This window comes from Perna viridis, chromosome 4, assembly GCF_037379345.1.
Source record: "Perna viridis isolate PV_CMFRI_1.1 ecotype Kerala chromosome 4, ASM3737934v1, whole genome shotgun sequence".
Taxonomy (NCBI): Eukaryota; Metazoa; Mollusca; class Bivalvia; order Mytilida; family Mytilidae; genus Perna; species Perna viridis.
In genome coordinates this window covers 5169354-5188000 of record NC_142448.1, presented here as the reverse complement: position 1 = coordinate 5188000, position 18647 = coordinate 5169354, and the positions used below count along the sequence as shown (strand labels likewise).

The following is an 18647-nucleotide window of genomic DNA, read 5'->3' as shown; positions in this document are numbered from 1 at the left end:
TTTGGTATTTCATCGTATGAAGAGTTAATTCCAACAATAGAACCACCAAATTATTTGTGTACTACCAGATACAGAAACCTTTAATCTTGTGATTATAAAGAATCAAAATGATTTACTTCTTCTGTCAATTATTCATTTCAGGCACACTGAAAATCTGGAATGTGAAAAAGTCTAAATGTGTAAATGAAAAATTTATGGGATTAGGACTGAAAACTGACAGTGAGAGTACCAGTCAAACAGTAACCCAGTCATGGTACACAGAATCATCCCAGACAGTAACAGTAGTTCTAGCAGATCATACCATTTCTATATATAACTTAGATAATCTCCAACTTTATAAACAGGTCAGCTTTGTCAGTTTAATTTTTGCATTTTAAGTTTTTTTATTATGTACCACTGCTGGAGTGGTCAAGTGTTTATACGACTGCAAAACATTTGCATTTATAAAACGTTATGGTGCAGTCGTTGTCATCTGGGGATATTTCAATTTTGTGTGATAACTTCAGTTGTGGTTGACCAATTTTTCTGAAATTTTGCTATAATTTGACTAACCACCAAAGGAAGGTTTCTAATATATTTGGACTTGGTGATCCCTACCATTTTAGAAAAAGGGTAAAAATAAGTGTTTTAACAAAAACCCATCTAGAATGTTTTTATTTTTGGTCTGATTTTTTTGTACTGGATTCTTCAGAAAAATCCCTGCCTGATTTTCCAATCCGACTTCAGATATCTTACAGTTTTTGAGTTATAAGGGGTCAAAAGGGCCACACCTGAAAAAATGAACTTTTTCATGTATGGTCTGATTTTGAAAATTTTCAGTTGGATTTAAAATTTTGTGTGATATAGTGTCCAAACCATTTGTTGTGTCCATAATGAATTATAAGTCCCTGTTTGTCAAAAACTAATATTGTGTCCACATTTGCTGCCAACTGTTCAGGGTTTGACTACTGCAGCCGTATCATGCTGTGCTTGCCAAATCTTTTTATTGTTAAGGTGTTAAATGTTAATAGGGTTATATATTTAGAGACTTTATACTGCACTATCAGAATGAAATACTTATGTACCAATTAAGTTATGATAATGAAGTTAATATTTATAATATGGAATTAAACTGTAACCCAACATAAAAATTGATTGTTCAAATTTTTCATCGTACTTTAATGAGAATATTTGATTGAGATTGGTTTAGAGTAGTATAGAAACAACCATACATCTATAATTTGGTTTGATAGTTTTGTGGATACATGGATGAGGTACTAGATCTACAGTTGATAGATGATTCCCATCTTGTTGTTTGTACCAACTCAGAACTCCTCAAAGTATATGATGTTAACACATGGAGCTGTCAGATTCTACATGGACATACAGATATTATATTGGGTGTTTCTGTCAATAGGAAAACTAATCTTATTGCTACATCATCTAAAGTAAGTCATGTTCTTTTTTCCTGAGTATTTTCTTTACTTTGATATTTTGTTCTGGAATACCAGTCTAGTTGCATTCTTTCTTTCTCTCATTTATAGATAGTTTTGATAATAGATAATACCAGTGACATTGTGACTTTTTGTTTTTTTCAGTGATTACCCATGTTATCTTTGAATATAATGATAAAAGGATAACAGAAAACAGTTGTAAGAGATTAATCAAAGCTTGTTGATATCTCTACATTCTGGGTTATTGTTTTCACAACCACCCTGAGATCAGAACCGAGATTTAACAGTTTATTACTGACAATTTGAGCTGTTCAAAATCTTTAAGTTTCTGGTTTCTTTTTAGGATAACAGTATAAGGTTGTGGAGTTATAATCCTGATACAGGACAGGTGTATTGTTGTGGTGAAGGTCAAGGTCATACAAGCTCTGTAGGATCAATTTCCCTATCATGGTGATTATATTTTCTGGAAATCTAATATTTTTTGTTTGGGATACAGAGTTCATTGTTATGCAAGGTTATTTTTTTATTTTCAGTTCCAATGGAAATTCATATGAAAAGATGCTTGAATAAACCAATACTTTGTAAGCCAATTGAACCATAAATATACCAAACCACAAAATATGACACCATTAATAAAATTATCTCCTAATTACAGTACATATTTTAACTTGACACATTTAATGACCCATTCCTCTGTAGGATGCAGTGATATCTTGTAATAATGTATGAATCATTCATTTTTTTCATTTTACTGTTCTACTATCTCGTATTTACTGTTACATGTAACAATAAACTATTGAAAATAATACAACTGCATTGCAATTGCAGCATTGAAACTCCCAATTTCAATTTGTTTCTGAAATTTGAGATGCTGTTTCAGTTTATGTGGTAATTTTTTTGTCATCAGAGATGTAATGCTGTTTTGTTTTCAGTTTACATGGTAAATTTGTTGTGAGTGGAGGAGAAGACAGTACAATTAAAGTCTGGAATGTAGACATCAGTAAATATAACTTACACTGCAGAGCTACAGAGAGGGCACATGACAAAGATATTAACAGTATATCTGTGTCACCAAATGATAAATATATTGTTACTGGTTCTCAGGATAAAACAGCCAAGGTATTCTAATTAAATCTACATGTAAAGTGAGGTAACATGTTTCAACTATATTTGAAACTTGAAGGTGAGAGGTCAAAGAATATACTTATAATGGTAACAACACCAGAAAGAAAAATACAGGGACAAAAATGAATAAAGGTTTCTCTCAAAAGACTACAACCAGGTATAATCTCATGGTAGTATTCCAAATAATATTTTATTAAAACTCAAGATGACTATCCTTTCCATGATAGCTTGGACAGATTATTAGCTTTGTAAACTATTTCTTTAAGAGAAAACTTGTTACCGTGTATTTTATAATCCAAACTTTTAAGTGGGTATTGTTTAAGTGTAAATGTAGGCTGTATACTGTTAATTAATTCTGTAAACCAACTTATTTTTGAAGGGATTTATTTTCACTAATTTCGTGAGCAAGAAAAATATGCAAAAATAAGTTGCTGTGAATAGTTCCTTATATTGTGAAGAACATAAGTCACACAATAAATGAATTGCTATTGAAACTTTCATGACATCATGGAATAGGAAAATAATTTGGTTTTACATTAGGTTTCATATGTTTTATGTCTACTGTTTCTTTTAAGCTGTGGTTAAGTAAGGACTTGTCAATGATTGGTGTTTTGAGAGGCCACAGAAAGGGAATTTGGTGTGTTCAGTTTTCTCCTGTTGACCAGGTAAGTGACATGAGTTGATTTGAAAAATAAAAGACTAATTTAGATTTCATAGATATCATTTTCAATCAGAGTGATCATCTGAAAAGCAATTAAACTCCTACTAACCACATATCTGATTGAAGTATGTTAAGTATCTTTCATATTGGAAAATTTGTTGGAGGAATTGGTACTACTCATTATGAATTGGAGCCTATACTATATAAGTGACTGTAAACACAGGTTTGAATGTTACTTGTGTTTCTAATAACTTATTTTTAATTTGATAACAGGTGCCTATTCTTAATGAGTAGCAACAAATCCTCCAACAAATTCTACAATGTAAAGCTATCAATACACAGGCACTCTTCATTGTGAGCAGTGGCTATATGTTTTTGCAGGGAATTTTAGTAGATCTCTCCATAACAGGTAGAGGGTACAAACAAGAGGTCATGACCTTATTCTGTCACCTGAACTCATTTCTTATGATTGTTTGATTTATTAGAAATGTAAATAATGATGATAAACAGATGACAATGAATGTTGAAATGACAAACACGTAATGGAACATAATATATAACCACATGTTACTATTTCTGTCTTGTCTTTAGTGTGTAAATTGTTCTATAAGAAAAAAATAATGCATTTGCTTTCTTCTTATTTAAGGACTAATCCCTGTCATATCTCTTAAAAATATCAATTAAATTCAAAATGTTAAAAAATTAAAATAAGTACATCGATGTGCATGATTATGGAAAAATAAATAGTTGTTTTGATATACAACATTCAAAATTCAAACAGATGTAAAACTACACATAAAATATATAATGCACTTACAAGTACAAGTAGAATGCTTTGAAGCCTTATAACTCTTAATTGAGGCCATCTGGCTATAAAGTTCTTTTAATTGCTCAAATGATCCTTATTATAAGGCCTACAAAAGTCTCCAGTAATAAAAGTTGTCAGATGAGTCATTGTAAGAGTTATTGCCCTTGAAAACTATGATTGATAGAAAGAAACTTTCATTTAGTGAAATGATCCTTATGATAAGTCCTACCAAAGTCTTCTTGAGTCAAAATTGTTGGACAACTTCTTGTTAAATTTATTGCCCTTAAAAGGCAAAATACAACCAGGTGAGCAATTCAGGCTCCTGGGAGCCTCTTGTTTATTAAAATTTGGGGTTAGGTATAGGTGAATATCATGCTTTTACACTCTATCAGAACGAATATGATCTTACCCAACTCATATCAAATTACAGGTTTTGATATATTTTTTTACAGTGTGTAGTGACCTCTTCAGCTGATGGTACAATAAAGATCTGGGCATTGTCTGACTTTACATGTGTTAAGGTAGGTTTATGTATAACTTCCATTGTACTAGTAGTAGTTCATTAGGCATAATGTTAACTACACAAATTTCACCTATTTATTTTACAGAATTTCTAGATGTTTTTTCTGTCAATTTCTGCATACAATTTGAAAAGATATTGGTATATAAGAAAGTGAATCTATATTGTCAGTTAAAAAAATGGCTCCCTGTAAGGTGGCTTAATTTTGCCAAAAACATAATACAAAAATGGACACTAATATTGTTATTGTTTTGTAGTATTTAAGCAGTAATTCAAGTAAACCTGATGTCCCGCCGGAAGTGGATGTGTTTAATACTAATATTTTTCTAATCCTTAGCATATTTAATGACTTTGCTGTTGTATCTATTCTGTGGCTTGACTTCATCAAAACACATTTATTTTGAGAAAGTCTTTATTTAATGAAATAAAATGCTCTTAAAATATGTCTTATATTTGAGGTATACAAATATTTTTACACAAGTCAGGTATAATAAATGGAAATATTTTTTTATTGAACTCATTTTTCTACATTTTATTTTTTTAAATCTTTTAGTTAATTTTTGATTTAATTCTTTGTTAATCAAGCTCAAGATCAAATTCAAAATTTCCAACAAATAATTTATGAATGAAGCATGTTTTGGGGATTTTTCATTTCCTTAATCTAGTTTTGTCCACTATTTCCAAGTTGTCTGCTGTCCTTGCAGCATGATAATTGGTTCAAAATTTTGCTCTAATGTTAATGTTGGTCACTAATGTGTTTATGTGTCATTATATGACTTTTTAGTTTATTTTGAAGACGTGTCATCATCTATTACCATGGATTTTATTACTTTTGTTTTTGGGGCCTTTCAGTTTATTTGAAGGTGTGTTAACACTTACTTAAGACCCTTTGGTGATCTCTGTAAATATTCACTATTTTTATCGGGTTATACAATGGTGCGTTTGTTGCATTTCACCATAGCTGTTTCTATATGTGTAAAAATATCAGTTTAAAAGATTTTGTAATAATATATTTGGATCTTTTAAATTACTTACAGACATTTGAAGGACATGACAGTTCAGTTTTAAGAGTTGTCTTTCTTACAAGAGGGATGCAGTTGTTGTCAAGGTTTGTATAACTTTTTTTTAAATCAGAAATTAAAAGGTGTGGTAAGGTGGTTTGTATTGCAAAAATATCTGAAAAAATCTATTCTGTATGATCAGATTATAAAAAAAAAAAGTTTGATAGAATTTTAGATAATTAGGAATTTTGAAATAAACCAGTGCATGACACTTTTTATACCCCCGCAAACAAAGTTTGGGGGTATATAGGAATCACCCCTTCTGTCTGTCCACATTTCTTCTTCATTTTCTGAGCTCAACTCCTCCTAAACCCTCACACCTCCGGGGCAGGCTGCAGCTGGCCCAAAAACAACATCATACACATATACAGCAAAATACTCCAGCAACATAAAGGTAAACTGAAAGTGCAAACGAAACACTACATACAGGAGCCAGAAGTTACTGACATGGGACATGCACAAAAAATGTGGTGGAGTTAAAGTACTTTGGCATGATCACAATCCTCCCCCTTTTATATCTGGCAATGGTGGAAAAAAAATATTACATGATCAAACACCATAAAATCAGTTAAAAAAGGTCTGAGGCCTTTGTTAAAACAGAAAAAAAAACAAATTTAAGTCCTCTTTGTATGTAAAATCAACCCAAATCCTTCCCATGCATTATGGAGAACATGGTACATTATTACTCATACAGTTAGGACACAACCTGTGTCATGCCAAAAACTGCTTTTAAATAAAGGAGGTGTTAGTTTCTATGTAAAGACTCTATGAGTGAATCAAAGTTAATACTAAAAGAAGCTATCTTTAACTATTTGACAACAATATCATAACTATACTTAGTCCTCTTTGTGCCATAATATCATAAAAATATCTCTTCTGAATTAGCCTATTTAATAGTTTAGCCAACTTATTTGGTGAGTATTTCCGTGATTTGTGAAGAATATTTCCATGAAATTGACAAATTTTTTGAATGTTTTTATGAGCTTGTGATATTGAAACCTTGATGTAGTAATTTTTTGGTTGTTTAAAGATTCCTTTTAAAAACATTGTTACAGATATGAGCAAATTAACCCAATTGTGATATTTTAATGCCATATGAAAGTGGCAAGGGGAAGTTGCCGTCTTAAAATGAATAGTTAACAATAGGGAATGAAAACTTGAAATTTTGAACAGATTCGAAAGGTCCCACATAGTCATGTAATTTATCAAACCCTTCAAGCTAGTATTGTAGACTCCAAAAATGGTTAATTCCACTAAACTTTTTAAAAGCAACTTATCCTAAATCACCAAAGGATGTAATTATGATAGATAAAAAAAAAATTAGATTGCTGAAATGATCCTTATGATAATGCCTACAAAAGGCTGCATTGGATCAAAGATGTCAGACGGCTCATTGATAAAGTTATTGTCCTTGAAAGGCGAAAAATGATGTTTTTAACAGTTTCAGGCAGTATCTTGAAAACTATGTTACGTAGAAAGGAACTTTCAATTTCTTGAAATGATCCTTAGGATATGTCCTACCTGGGTCTTCTTTTGAGTAAAAACTGTTGGACAGCTCTTTGTTAGAGTTATTGCCCTTGAAAGACAAAAATAGAACCATAGAACCAGGTAAGAGATTCAGGCTTCTGGGAGCCTCTTGTTACATTTTCCAAATCAGCAAATTGGTAGTTTTTTTTAAAAGCATTTTTATCTCTTTCATGGCATCCATCGTCATCGTCTCTCGCCTTCTGTTAGCAGTTTTTCAAATATCTTCTCTGAATCTGCTGAGCGGCATTATATCAAACTGCACAGGTGTTCCTTAGGGTATCTTGCACTAAAATAGTGTTTAGATTTTTGATCCCTTCAAAAACATGGCCACCATTACTAAAACAATACTTTTTTTTCGCATATATCTCCAAAACTGTTAGGTTTTGCCAAATTCTTACTTGAGTAAAAGTATTCAGCATGATGAAATCTAATTGTGGTCAAATTTATGTTTCAATATTTTAAGGTCTCACTAACCACTTCTAGCTTTTCCATTACTTTACATGTTAAACAAGTAATTTTCAGTGTTTCACTGTGAATTCCCAGGACAAATGACACCTTAAAGTTGCATACCATTGCAAATGTTCGAAAATAAGGCTTCCAAAATCAATATTCTAATGGTACAATTCTTCACAAAATTTACTTAAATATAAAATACTGAAAATCCACATTTTTACCTTTTTTGCTAACTGACAGCATGCAGGCAAATTACTCACACATGTAAACAATATTCATACACTTTTGTAGTAAATTACAAATATGATTTTGTACACTTTCTCAGCTTTATTTTGACTACTTTTGATCACTCAAATAATGCACTTACAATGCATATTTCTAGGTTCAGTGTGGTTTTGGTACTACATGGGGGGTGGGGGGGTGACCATTTGACCCGGAAGTGGTTAATGAGACCTAATCCATGCTAGAGTTATTGCCCTTTTTCAACGTCTTCTTTGCTATTTTTAATGTTATTTCTTCTCAACTGACACTACTTGATCAATTAGATTTTTTGATCCGTCAAAAAGCATGGCTGCTTTTACAAAAAAAATTGAATACGGGGGTCAGACTAGTGTTCATTATGTTGAGATCTGTTTTAAAATTTTCATTTTAGTCTGTTAAGCCTAGTCAGACAGTAGTTTTTCTCACAATCTCCAAAATTGTTAGGTTTAGCCAAATTCTTTCAATTGCTGAAATGATCCTTATTGTAAGGCCTAGAAAGTCTCCAAGGGATCAAAGTTGTCAGACGACTCCTTGTAAGAGTTATTACCATTGAAAGGTAAGAAATGATATTTTTTTTTTTAATTTTCAGCCATTATCATGAAAACTATGATAGATAGAAACTTTCAATTGAAGAAATGATCCTTATGATAAATTCTACCAGTCTTATTGAGTCAAAATTGTTGGGCAACTCCCTGTTAAATTTATTGCCCTTAAAAAGGCAAAATTTAATCAGGTGAGCAATTCAGACTCCTGGAGCTCCTTGTTTATCTAATTGCAATCTGATAAGGGAAGAAAAATAACAATTAAAAAATCCTAATTGCTTCAAGTAGTTATTACCCTAATCATTTGGTCTAACATGGTTGTCAAACTTTGATTTCAGTGGTTCAGATGGTTTGTTAAAGTTGTGGACAATCAAATCTAATGAATGTGTGAAGACATTTGATGAGCATGAAGATAAGTTATGGGGCCTAACTGTTAGTTCTAATGAGAGTCAAGTGATAACTGGAGGAGCTGACTCAACTATTCTGGAATGGAAGGTAGACAAAACAATCAGTGGTTTTGCAAAAAATTCTAAGAGTAAAATGTGTTGTAAACTATGGCATTTTTACATAAAATAGTATTATGACATTATAACTTGAAATCAATTAACACTTTTTGTGAAATTGACCACTGTCTATAACTGGTGTAAAGGTGTAGGAGACTATAGTTTTTAGTTCCACCAATCACCCTTGATATCTACATCGTCTAGATGTACTGATTTATCCCCTCTCCAATTGAGTTTGAAAGATATAAATTATTCTAGCAGTTTTAAATCTGGAAAGAAGTTTTAACATAAGGCTCCATACCCCAAAAGAAAGATAAGGGTTAATATTTTAAGATTGTAGTCAAAAGGAAAATGCAAACTTAGAAAAAGAAAATGCTCATTTCTTAACCAATTTCACTGCAGATTATTTTTTTTTAGAATTTTAGATCTTTTTCTTCTTAGATATACTAAATCTAACTCTGTATTTAGAATTTAGAATATGACCCAATTTCTAAATCTCCAATACAGGATTTAAAATAATACTTTGTTTAATAAATAAAATCATCAAGATCCTTAGGTCAGCTGAATTTAACAGTGCATATATATATTTTATTTTGAGCCTTGTTTTCAGGTCAGTTCACATTGAAGTCCAATAGGCACAGAATTACTGTGCATACTTTTTCCTACTAGAATTAAAAACTTTGGATTTTTTTGCTGAATCCAGCTGTATTTGGATTTGAATTTAAGTGGAAAATGCATAGTTTGAATTTGTTATATCTATTATTTCATTCATTCTGGTCCAGAAACCTTTTTCTGTGGGTCTCTACTGGTAGGGATGTAGGTTTTTACTATATACATGTTTATCAGTGTGTTTTTCTGTGGGTCTTTACTGGTAGGTTTTTACTATATACATGTTTATCAGTGTGTTTTTCTGTGGGTCTCTACTGGTAGGGATGTAGGTTTTTACTATATACATGTTTATCAGTGTGTTTTTCTGTGGATCTCTAATGGTAGGTTTTTACTATATACATGTTTATCAGTGTGTTTTTCTGTGGGTCTCTACTGGTAGGTATTTACTATATACATGTTTATCAGTGTGCTTTTCTGTGGGTCTCTACTGGTAGGGATGTAGGTTTTTACTATATACATGTTTATCAGTGTGTTTTTCTGTGGATCTCTACTGGTAGGTTTTTACTATATACATGTTTATCAGTGTGTTTTTCTGTGGGTCTCTACTGGTAGGTATTTACTATATACATGTTTATCAGTGTGTTTTTCTGTTGGTCTCTACTGGTAGGTATTTACTATATACATGTTTATCAGTGTGTTTTTCTGTGGGTCTCTACTGGTAGGTACATGTATTTACTATATACATGTTTATCAGTTTTTCAGAAATATTTGTTTATGTTGTTATCGTTTGTTAATGGTTGATAATATTCTTCTTTGAGAAGTATGACTGAACTGTTATTAATCTAAATGAACCAATGAGAATATTAAAAAATAAACTTTGAAGTGATAAATTAGGCCATACATTTTGATTCTAGGATGTCACACAAGAAGTGGAAGACACCACTAGAAAAGAACAAGAACAGTTTATAATCAGGTGAGGTATAGTTACTATGTGTTTGTAAGATAAAGTCATACATGTCTATGTACATACTTTTACATTGTGAAACCATGAATGGCTCATTAAATCATTTATGGTTCCTTTGATTGTACAGTTCTTCTTGAATAACTGTGGTAATTCTGGAGCTCAAGTTAAAATGTTTTTAAATGTTTTTGTTTTACAACATATATATATATAAATTCATCTGCATTACATATTTGCTTGTATTGATTTTCATTTCAGAGAACAAGAGTTATCTAACCTAATTCAGCAAAAGAAGTTTCACAAAGCAATTGCTTTAGCAATAAAATTAGAACAGCCGTACAAAGTTCTTACTATTTTGAAAGGTAAATTGCTATTTTGGACTTGCACATTTTGTCAAAACAAATTCTTTAAACGGTCTAAACATTAAGGTCGGCTATAGGGGTCACTGAAAATAAACCACTGGAGGAAGGTCGGCTATAGGGGTCACTGAAAATAAACCACTGGAGAAAGGTAGGCTATAGTGGTCACTGAAAATAAACCAGTTGGATATACATAAAGTGAAAAATGTTTGAAGGAAATAAAGTTGTTAACATTTTGGCCATGCATTGGATATAAACAATAGTTTCATTCACTTTACCTTTCATAGTTTACCTGTATTTTCGTCATATACTAACTATGCGACTTTACATCATCAATTATAACATGTATACTGTTACATTTCTTGAACCTATATTTGCACTGAAGAGGATGCAAAATTCTGTATAAAATGTCCTAAAGATGACTGATACAAAACCAGTAAAATACAGATAGTATGAAGTATTGTTGTGAACTTGTTGTAACTATAAGATGTTAATTAAGCTATATGACTTGATTTCAGAAATACTTAGAGGTAACACTGGGATAGAAGACCTTCAAGTAACTTTACAGAAACTTAGACAAGATCAGTTAGGTAATGATAAGGAAAATACCTTTTATATAATATATAATGAATGGATCTTTATTTCTACTTTGTTTGTCTGTAATCTATTATATAATATATGTATAACGTGTCAGATTGATTTGTTTTTATGGGTTTTTGTTATGCCACTTCGACAAATAGTCATGGGGCATATTAATTTACCCCGTCAGTTAATTTGTCAGTCCATCTGTCCATCGTGCCATCTGTCGTGCCGTCCGTCTGTTGTGCCGTCTGTCTGTCGTGCCGTCCGTCCATCTGGATTACACATGATCATAGCTAGTCCAGCTAACTCCTTACACAGTTTTTGAACTACATCTAAAATATTTTACTGAATATTTCTACATGTGATGAAGGTGTGCAGGGTCAAAAGATTTTGATTTTCGTGAAATATTACGGAAATTGGTGATATTTAGACTTACTGTAGTCATTTTCATCAGAAATAGGGCTATGTGGCTTGGTCAGCTATCTCCTTCTGTAGTTTTTGAACTACATCTAAAATATTTGTTGCCGGTTGTTTCTATACATAATGATGGAGTGCAAGATCATAGGATTTTGATTTTTGTGGAATATAACAGAACTGGGTGATAATTGGACTTTGTAATTTTTGTCAGAAATGTACCCCGAGCAACAAAGTTAGGAATTTGTTATTGGGGGTATTAACATTTTTTATGTTGTCTGTCAGTCCATCCATCAGTCTTCTTTTTCTCATCCCAAGTATTTTTGTAGTGTTTATCCTAACATACCAAATATTTACTGCATCAACCAACAGTACATAACCTTTCTGAATCTGCAAACCATGTCTTCATACAAAAAGAAAGATGTTCTCAATATGGCAAATCTAGCGAGCAGGGGCATCAGTTATGTCTTACAGACACATTTGATTTATTAAAAAACTCACTACTAACAAATGATGTGGGGGCTCCTGTGACAAACAGGGCTTCTAGTTTTGTTTTTTGTTTTTTGTTTTTTTGCGAAGTACCTGTTCTTATTAAAGATTGAATGTAAGACATGCTTCTTCTAGTGTTCTAGAATTATTCATAGGTAAATATTTTACTTTTTCTTCAATTGCAGTAGTTAAAACTTTAGCACCATTTTTTATTTTTCCTTTTTATATTTGACACAAATATTTAATAGATATTCTATCAAATTATGATAAGTTATTCTTCATAAACATTTCTTCTAATTCATACACACACACACACACACACACATCCAGAGGATTCTTCATTGATGTTTTACCTGCAAATTTTTGCTTACAACAGACCCATTTCAATTTTTCATTTGTTTTAGGGCCTCAATGGCTCATATGAATGATATTCATTTGATTAAGCACATTCTCTATTAAACTTTTTTCCAGTCTGTGTAACTTTCAATATATGTATAGATTTAGAATGATCTATTCAGATATAATAGACTACTCTGGTCTTGAAATTTATGTTGCCAGAAGTTTTCAGGGTGTCAGTAGTGTGGAGCTAACACAGTTGCCAGGAAAAAAATATAGATCTTTTAATTGTTATTTAAAGTTTACACACTAGTTGTTTTGTTTTTTTTTGTTATTGTTTTTTTTTTTTTTTTTTTTTATTATTATTATGGTTAAAATGAAGTTTATTTGTGACAGAAACCCATTATCATGTCTTACAATAAATTTTTGTCCATATTTTTTTTCATTACACCTGTGGTACTATTTTTAGATTTGGGGGGGATTTTACAATATTGTTCTTAACTGATTTTCCTGCCAAAAAAACATGTATACACAACAACATGGCAATGTAAACAAAAGACGGCCATTTCCTTTTTCATTTCAAAGTATTTAGGAAGTATCTGATAGAATAATAAATATTGTTTGGGAATTTAATAGGTTCTTTTATAAGGTAAATCAGCTTCTTAATGTTGAAAACATCTGGTGATTTTACAACATTAAACTTTGTCTTTGCATTTATAAGTAGCCACATGCTTTGGTGGGGCCTGGGTCGAGTTACCTTTGACCATAGTCAATTTTGATTGGTTCAGTATAGGATATTAGTATCTGATCGATACCTTCTTTAAAATTAAATTGTGGCCAGGTGGGGTGACTGATGAATCTTGTCAGCAAAGTCATAATTATTATTGGCTTCAGACACCTGTGCGGTTATGCGGTGATCAACAGAAAATAGTGTGTCTACTGCTATTGGTTTCAAAGCTAAGTACCTTGTAGGATCTCGTAAATGACTTCAGAGCACATGTTTCCTGTTGTTACTGATTTTTAATCCTCATATTTAATTTTATAGCACAGTGCTTGTAGCAAGATAGCACAGTACTGAGGTCAATAGCACAGTGCTTCTGTTTGTGTATGTGATGTTTTATGTTTTAAGTTTTCACTTGTATGAAACTGCAACCATTCAGAGATTTCAAACATATTTTTATCGACAGATTCAGTGTTAAGGTTTTGTAGCCAGTGGAACACCAACAGTAAGAACTGTCATGAAGCACAGTTTGTCCTTGGTACAGTTCTAAAGTCTTACACTGCTGAAGATTTGGTCAAGTTCCCAAGCATAAAATCAACATTAGAAGGACTGCTGCCTTATACAGGTTTGATAATTGTAATGAAATGAATATAATTATGAGCTAAATATTTCATAAAAAACATTTCTGTTAGATTGTATTTCCAATGTAAATACAACTTCATATTCCTGTTATCCTAGACACTCAAATGAAATTGTTTACCTTCAGATTCCAATCATTCTAGACACTCACAGATGATATTGTCAACCTTCAGAATATTATCATTCCGGACACTCTCAAATTATTTTGTTTACCATATTTATATATTTTTATCTTTTATCCATGTTACAGAGAGACATTTCAACAGAATGACAAGATTACAACAACAGGCCATGTTTGTGGAATATACTTGGCATTGTATGAAGGGAATCACTGATAGGTATATATTTTCTCTAAACTTTTATGAGTAAAAATAATGGTACTGGTTTTGTTGTTTAAAATAAAGAGAAAGCTTTGATTGAAGATTTTTCTTTCCAAATAAGGAAGATGTGATTGTAATGTCATGATAATAAAATCAATCCTTTCATACCTAGGTAAAAAGAACGATTATGATGAAATGCAACTTAAATGCAACAAATTCACCAATGTATAACATAAATCCAAAATAGTAAATACCTTCAGAGATCACCAGACATCTTCAACATGTGTAAACACACCTTTAAGCAAGCTCTAAGACATCCTGGTAGTCTTGAAGATCAAGGCCATAGAGGGCCTGGTTTATATGTGTATTGGCATATTTACTCTCCCCTTCAAAGAATAGAAACAATATTGTTTGTGCATTTTTCTACAAGTCCTCATATTTATTATACAAAGGTATGTAACCATCTAGCTGGGATAATAATACACTGCTTAGCATTTTTAAAATCTAGTCAATTTCTTTACAGTCAGTATATTATTTTAACTCTATGTACTTGAGTAATTCACTTGTATCATTCTCAGAATTTTTACAATACATATACAGCAAGTACTTGTATCACCACTGATCACATGTATTTTGTATTGTAGTATGTCTGATCAGCCTGATGATGGAAGAGTTAATCAGTCTGTCAGTAATGCAAAGGAAAGTGAAGATGAAGAAGATATAAATGTTATGTCAAATGAGGAGGAAACAAGTTTAAATGTGAGGATTGGTATTAGTAAAATTGTAGTGATATAATGGACAAACAACAGAGTATTATATATTTTCATATCTTTGTTTGTAAGCTTATCACTAAAATTCCCCAAGTTGCTTTGGTGTTAGTTATACCTCACACAGTGAAGTTGAATAGGGTATAATATTTCTGACTGGCCCTTCTGTCTATCAGTCTGTTTATCTGTTACCACCACTATGTTGTGTATAATGTTTCTGACTGGCCCTTCTGTCTATCAGTCTGTTTATCTGTTACCGCTATGTTGTATATAATGTTTCTGACTGGCCCTTTTGTCTATCAGTCTGTTTATCTGTTACCACCACTATGTTGTGTATAATGTTTCTGACTGGCCCATCTGTCGCTCAGTCTTTATCTGTTAGCACTATGTTGTATATAATGTTTCTGACTGGCTCTTCTGTCTATCAGTCTGTTTATCTGTTACCACCATTATGTTGTGTATAATGTTTCTGACTGGCCCTCCTGTCGATCAGTCTGTTTATCTGTTACCACCATTATGTTGTGTATAATGTTTCTGACTGCCCCTCCTCTATCAGTCTGTTTATCTGTTTTCACCACTATGTTGTGTATATTGTTTCTGACTGGCTCTTCTGTCTATCAGTCTGTTTATCTGTTACCACCACTATGTTGTGTATATTGTTTCTGACAGGCCCTCCTGTCTATCAGTCTGTTTATCTATTACCACTATGTTGTGTATAATGTATAATGTTTCTGACTGGTCCTTCTGTCTATCAGTCTGTTTATTTGTTAGCACTATGTTGTGTATAATGTTTCTGACAGGCCCTCCTGTCTATCAGTCTGTTTATCTATTACCACTATGTTGTGTATATTGTTTCTGACAGGCCCATCTGTCGCTCAGTCTGTTTATCTATTACCACTATGTTGTGTATAATGTTTCTGACTGGTCCTTCTGTCTATCAGTCTGTTTATCTGTTAGCACTATGTTGTGTATAATGTTTCTGACAGGCCCTCCTGTCTATCAGTCTGTTTATCTGTTACCACTATGTTGTGTATAATGTTTCTGACAGGCCCTCCTGTCTATCAGTCTGTTTATCTGTTACCACTATGTTGTGTATAATGTTTCTGACAGGCCCTCCTGTCTATCAGTCTGTTTATCTATTACCACTATGTTGTGTATAATGTTTCTGACAGGCCCTCCTGTCTATCAGTCTGTTTATCTGTTTTCACCACTATGTTGTGTATATTGTTTCTGACAGGCCCTCATGTCTATCAGTCTGTTTATCTGTTACCACCACTATGTTGTGTATAATGTTTCTGACAGGCCCTCCTGTCTATCAGTCTGTTTATCTGTTTTCACCACTATGTTGTGTATAATGTTTCTGACTGGTCCTTCTGTCTATTAGTCTGTTTATCTGTTACCATAATGTTGTCACTCATGACAGCAAATTTATTTTTGTTGGATTTCTTTAAAAAAAAAGTTTAGAACCATAAAAACTTAGATGGGATTGTCACAGAAATCCATTTAAGGTGGCCTACTAACACAATGACAAATGAAGTGATTCTTTTATTAAACAGTGTACTATAATACATCTGTCAAAAGGTGAAAGATTGGTTTCAAATAAATTTACCATGTTTAAACATATTGCATGCTGTTTGTTTAATAATAGAAATATTTTTAACTTATTGTAGGCCAATCAAATAGATTCTTTGAAGTCAGACAGATCAAAGAAAAGGAAAAAGATAGGGACGAACAGAGACAGTAACAAAAAACTAAAACAGTCATTACAAAAGAAAAAGAAAAAATAAAGTTTACATTATATAGCTTTTATTTCATTTGAATGCAATTTTAAATTAGTGTTCAATGTTAAGCTTTCAATTTAGGTTTACCTCTGGTTCATGTGATATTTTACCTGTTAACATTTAACATGAATGTTCTCTGATAGATCGGATAATTGCTTATTTTTTGCCATAAATCATTTGAAACATGAAAACATATTGGATATATGTCACTATAATATGTTCAGGTAGGGGTGATTTTTCCATTTGCGTCAATTTGATAAATAAATCGATTAAGAAATGATGTCCTTCAACATTATGGGGCAAAAGACCCATCATAAATCAAAAACTAAAAAAAAAGCATTACAGTGAAGCTGAAAAATCAAAGTGCTGTCAGCACTGGAGTTTTTTTTTATTCCAGTTACAATTGTAGTATGGAAAACATTAAAAGATTACATGATGTAAAATAAACTGTGATCGTACATTTGTCTTTCCCATATTATTTTGCACTTTTTTTTTTCTCTCTCGAATATGCAGAAATTTAATGTCATTCTTTACTATTGATTACTGTGGTATAAACTGTAGCCATCCATCTTCATTTACATTTACAAATTATGTTCCATTTCACTTTTTTCCATAATTTTTAAACTTGTCCAAAATACAATTTGCAATTACATTCAAAAACTATTTTAACTGAATATTTATCCTACTTTGTAATTATACTAAATAAACAATTGCAGCTTTAGAAAATAATTTACTTGATGAACATATGATTTTCCAAAACTAGACACCTTTTATCAATTTTAATTTTCCCAGCAAATTTACTTGGTTAAATCACTCTTATTCACTTTCTGCTAAAAAAGGGAAATAATTCCAACATGAGTCAATGGTCTCACTAACCACTTCTAACGTTTCCATTACTTTGCATGTTAAAAAAGTAATTTTCAAAGTTTCACTGTGAATTCCAAGGACAAATGACATCTTAAAGTTGCATAACGTTGCGAAGCTTTGAAAATAAGGCTTCCAAAATCATTATGCTAATGGTATGATGATTGTAGAAATTCTTCACAAAATTTACTTGAATAAATAATACTGAAAATCCATATTTTTACCTGTTCTGCTAACTGACAGCATGGAGGCAAATTACTCACACATGTAAACAATATTCATACACTTTTGTAGTTAAGTTTATATATGATTTTAAAATACACATTCTTAGCTTTATTTTGACTACTTTTAATCATAATACACACAAATAATGCACTTACAATGCATATGTCTAGGTTCAGTGTGTTTTTGGTACTATATAGGGGGGTGGCCATTTGACCCGGAAGTGGTAAGTGAGCCCAATGAATTGAAACGAAAATATGACCAAAGATGGATTTCATCATGCTGAACACTTTCACCTATGTCAGAATTTGGCTTAACCTAATGGTTTTGGAGATATATGTGAAAAACTACTGTCTCATCCCTTTGCTCTATTTTTAGTAACAGCGGCCATGTTTTTTGACAGATAAAAAATCTGTTCTATACAGGATACCCCAAGGAACATTCATACCAAGTTTGGTTCTAATTGGTCAAGCAGTGTCCAAGGAGAAAAGTTTTGAAAAATTGTTCACGATGACAACGGATGCCAAGTGATGCCAATAGCATTAAAAGGAGTCCCTTGAAATCTTCAGTTGTTTTGAAGACTAGGTCTCCATCTCATTTGCAGAAATAATTGATTTTTTTTAGCTGAATGATGACAGAAGACAGAAGCATATTCATTGGTTATAGAGGTATTGAATAATATAAGAGGA

The 18647-nt window shown here is 31.9% G+C and overlaps 1 protein-coding gene across 1 annotated transcript in view; it reads left to right on the top strand.

The window, feature by feature from the left end:
- Positions 1-16893, top strand: part of LOC148618540 (transducin beta-like protein 3) — a 30364-nt gene extending 13471 nt beyond the window's left edge. The window contains exons 10-24 of the mRNA XM_088577584.1: positions 142-344; positions 1233-1427; positions 1777-1883; positions 2366-2552; positions 3134-3223; positions 4480-4548; positions 5585-5655; positions 8730-8886; positions 10418-10476; positions 10723-10826; positions 11342-11413; positions 13832-13990; positions 14255-14342; positions 14969-15083; positions 16762-16893. Coding sequence (XP_088433710.1) covers positions 142-344; positions 1233-1427; positions 1777-1883; positions 2366-2552; positions 3134-3223; positions 4480-4548; positions 5585-5655; positions 8730-8886; positions 10418-10476; positions 10723-10826; positions 11342-11413; positions 13832-13990; positions 14255-14342; positions 14969-15083; positions 16762-16878 — 1793 coding nt within the window. The 3' untranslated portion in view covers positions 16879-16893. The remainder of the gene's footprint in view (positions 1-141; positions 345-1232; positions 1428-1776; positions 1884-2365; positions 2553-3133; positions 3224-4479; positions 4549-5584; positions 5656-8729; positions 8887-10417; positions 10477-10722; positions 10827-11341; positions 11414-13831; positions 13991-14254; positions 14343-14968; positions 15084-16761) is intronic.
- Positions 16894-18647: the final 1754 nt, after the last annotated feature.